This window comes from Tupaia chinensis, unplaced genomic scaffold, assembly GCF_000334495.1.
Source record: "Tupaia chinensis unplaced genomic scaffold, TupChi_1.0 Scaffold000279_1, whole genome shotgun sequence".
Classification (NCBI taxonomy): Eukaryota; Metazoa; Chordata; class Mammalia; order Scandentia; family Tupaiidae; genus Tupaia; species Tupaia belangeri.
Window position 1 is genome coordinate 232,064 of NW_006159762.1, and position 3,208 is coordinate 235,271.

General features: G+C 47.0%; 1 protein-coding gene across 4 annotated transcripts in view; it reads right to left on the reverse strand.

Annotated features, from left to right (window-relative positions):
- Positions 1-251: 251 nt before the first annotated feature.
- Positions 252-3,208, reverse strand: part of GJC3 (gap junction protein gamma 3) — a 7,121-nt gene continuing 4,164 nt past the window's right edge. For 2 of the 4 annotated variants that reach the window (XM_006150136.3, XM_006150137.3), the window contains exons 2-3: positions 2,667-2,711; positions 252-1,412 (exon numbers count right to left, since the gene is read on the reverse strand). In XM_006150136.3, the coding sequence (XP_006150198.1) occupies positions 614-1,408 (795 nt within the window). In that variant the 5' untranslated portion in view covers positions 1,409-1,412; positions 2,667-2,711 and the 3' untranslated portion in view covers positions 252-613. The remainder of the gene's footprint in view (positions 1,413-2,666; positions 2,712-3,208) is intronic. The other 2 variants (XM_006150135.3, XM_006150138.3) reach the window with 1 other exon arrangement.

Here is a 3,208-nt window from a genome sequence, read left to right on the forward strand (position 1 = left end):
GCCTTAACAAGGACCCCGTGCCTAAGAGAAAGGGATCTTTTATAGTTCAGGATGTTCCCTAAAATGTAACACACACAAAGGAAGGGGGGTATGAGAAGCGAGGGTCCAGCCTGTTCAGGTCTAGATGAGTAAGGACTTTCAGCTAGGGGTTTGGATGACCTTGCCTCGGAGGTGCTGGGCCCTCCCGTTTTCCACTTATCTGAGAGTTCCCAGACTCCTGGTTCCCGTCCTTGAGGCCCTAACAAAGTGGGCTCCGTCCTTGAAGACTTAACAGGGTAGCAATTAAGCTAATTTGCCCCAGCATTCCCTAACATGGCGGTGATTATGCCAACTTGGCCTAACACAGGATCTCCTAGCTCTAAATTTCACTAATTCCACTTTTCTCCCTCTGCGCTTCCAGACATATCTTCCATTTGCCTGTGAAGCAGAGGTTCACTCAGTGCACTCAGCTCCTTTCCTCCTCTGTTGTGCCCCTGGCAGATACTACAGGCATTGTTGGCTCCAAGTCTGGAATCTCAAGGGATAACATTGGCTTGACTAATTTGGTTAAAGATCCTTCCTCTTGGCTGTAGCCACGTAGGGGCTGGGCAGGAGATTTTCCAATTCACAGGGGCTATGGGGGCACGTGGTCCAAAGAACCAAAGGAACAAATCTGGCCAGGCAGATGGGTCTGCTTGAGGTTCCTCATGCTCAGAGCGAGGGTGTGACTGGTAGAAGAGGACACACCTAGAAAAGTCCCCAAAGGCTTATAACATCTTCCCAGACCCAGAAACACAAACTCCAAAAGAGTAAACAAGAGACAAAATCCACTGACCCCAAACATAGTCTTTAGGAAGATAGACTTCTCAGAGGAGCGGGACAGATGACAAGAGATGTGAAAGGGGCAAGGTTCTTGACGACATGTAAAGGAGCTGGGCATCTGGAACCCGTACAGATGGTACTGAAGTCCCAGAGCTGCTCCCTCCAGAACCAGTCGGGCCCCCAGTTGTGCCACATAGGCCCAGAACAACCTGGAGCTTCCAAGCCCTGAGGTGTCTCTGCCACTGTCCCCTTCCTGGATCAGAGCCTCCTGCTCCTCCTTCCCTTTTCCTGATTCTCCCCAATGCCAGATCACGTGATACAGGGTGAAACCCATGTAGAGGGCACTGGGAACAGCCACTAAGATGACCTGGAAGGCCCAGAAGCGCAGTGGAGAAAGGGGATGGAAAGCATCGAAGCAGCTGGCCTTGCAGCCTGGCTGCTGGGTGTTGCACACGAATTCACTCTGCTCATCACTGTAGATCCCAGGACCACAGGCAGCCAGCAGCACCAGGCGGAATCCCAGGAGCACAGGAAGCAGGAGGCGCCCAACAGGGGTGGAGTGCCGGCTCTCCTCAGTCAGTAGCCGCCTCAGGAATCTGTGACACATTCTTCTGTAGAACATTAAAATGGCATAGAGGTTAATGTGCTGGATCTCACATAGCTGACTGTGCAGTTCGTGTCCTGGACCTGGCAGCTTAAAAATTATGTCAGGCTGGGGCCAGCAGGTGGTGTGGTGGTTAAGCACTTGTTTCCCACGTGGATGACCACAGTTTGAGTCCCAGACCTGATGGCTTGCTTTTTCACTTTCTTTTTCTGTCTCTTTCTGGTCAAATTGAAAATTAATAATCAATAAAATTAAACAAATAATTCTTTAAAAAGTTATGTCTGGTGCATGTGTGTGCCCAAAATCCTAAGAGAAGAATGGAGGAGAAGGGATTGCAATATAATCATCCCTCTTTGGGGGTGTGTGGTTTCTCATTTTCTCCGTGTCTCTCTCTCTGTCTCTGGTGAGCACACATGTCTTATAGAAGACTTTTTCACTATAGGGCACATGTGCTCACCAGAGAGACAGAAAGCAAGAATTCACCCCCATAGGGGGGATGGCATGCTACAATCCCTTCTCCTCCATTCTCCTTTCGGGATTTTGGGCACACACACACACACACACGCACTTGGTGTGAGTTTTGAGTTGCTGAGTCTGGGACTCAAATCACAGTTGACTGTGGGAGTCCAGTGACATAACCATTACACCATCTGCTGGTCCCATAGGGGGAAAAAACTTTTTAAAAAAGGTTATTACAGGACCAGCAGTTGGCGTAATGGCTATGTCGTTGAACTCCCATGTAATCGACCGGGTTCGAGTCCCGGACCTGGCAGCTTAAACTCACGCCAGGTGTGTGTGCTTGCATGCCCAAGATCCCGAGAGGAGAATGGAAGAGAAGGAGTTGCAGTGTGGCCATCCCTCCTGGGGAGGGTGTGATTTCTTGCTTTCTGTCTCTCTGTCTCTCTCTGTCTTTCTGGTGAGAGCACACGCCCTATAGCAAAAATCTCTCCAAAAAAGAAAAAAAAGAGTTTATTACAAGTGATTTATTTTAACTTTAAATGTTTCCCTGGGCTACGGAGGATTATTTTTCTTGAGGCTCTTATTTCTCCCTGTTACGTCCTGTGGAGCATGGTCTTTCATGTCCCAAGGCAGCCACTGAAGAAATACAAAATTGATCTGATTCTTTAGCTTGCACGAGGAGCCCAAGAGTCGGTACTAGGTGAATGATGGAGACACCGCGCACCCCACACTCATCCAGCATGATGTAGACCACCTCCCCTTTAGGGGTACCTCCCCGGACAGGTAGTGGGAGGCAGCCTACCTGACCAGTTTACAGGCCTCGACAGATCTGACTTCATTTAAGGGTCTGTAAAGAGGAAAAAAAATACAATCCTTTTAAAATGTTACCGTGTCGTTAAAGATGACATTTACTGAAGTGGAGTCTCAGGTAAAGCATATCTCTGATAATATTTTTTGTAACAACAAAAAAGATGAAAATTTGGAAGTTACCTATTTAAAGTATTTTAAAATTTCAAGGAGAATTAGCCTCTATTTAGTATGTACAGGGACCCAGAGCGCGTTCTTGTAACTTTGTGTTTGCCTTGGTATCCATGTTGAATATGAGTTGCATTTTCTCCTACCAGAAACAGGGCCCAGCCACTTTTTTTTAAAGACTTATTTTACTTAACTTTATTTATTATGATTATTTGTTTTAATTTGATTTGAGAAAGACAGAGAGAGAGAAAGTGAGAAGTCAAACTGCCAGGTCTGAGACTTAAACTGCCATCAGCCATGTGGAACTTCAGCATCTTTTTTTTTTTTTTTTTTTGGGGGTTTTTTTTCTTTAGGGGTTCTGGGGCCGCG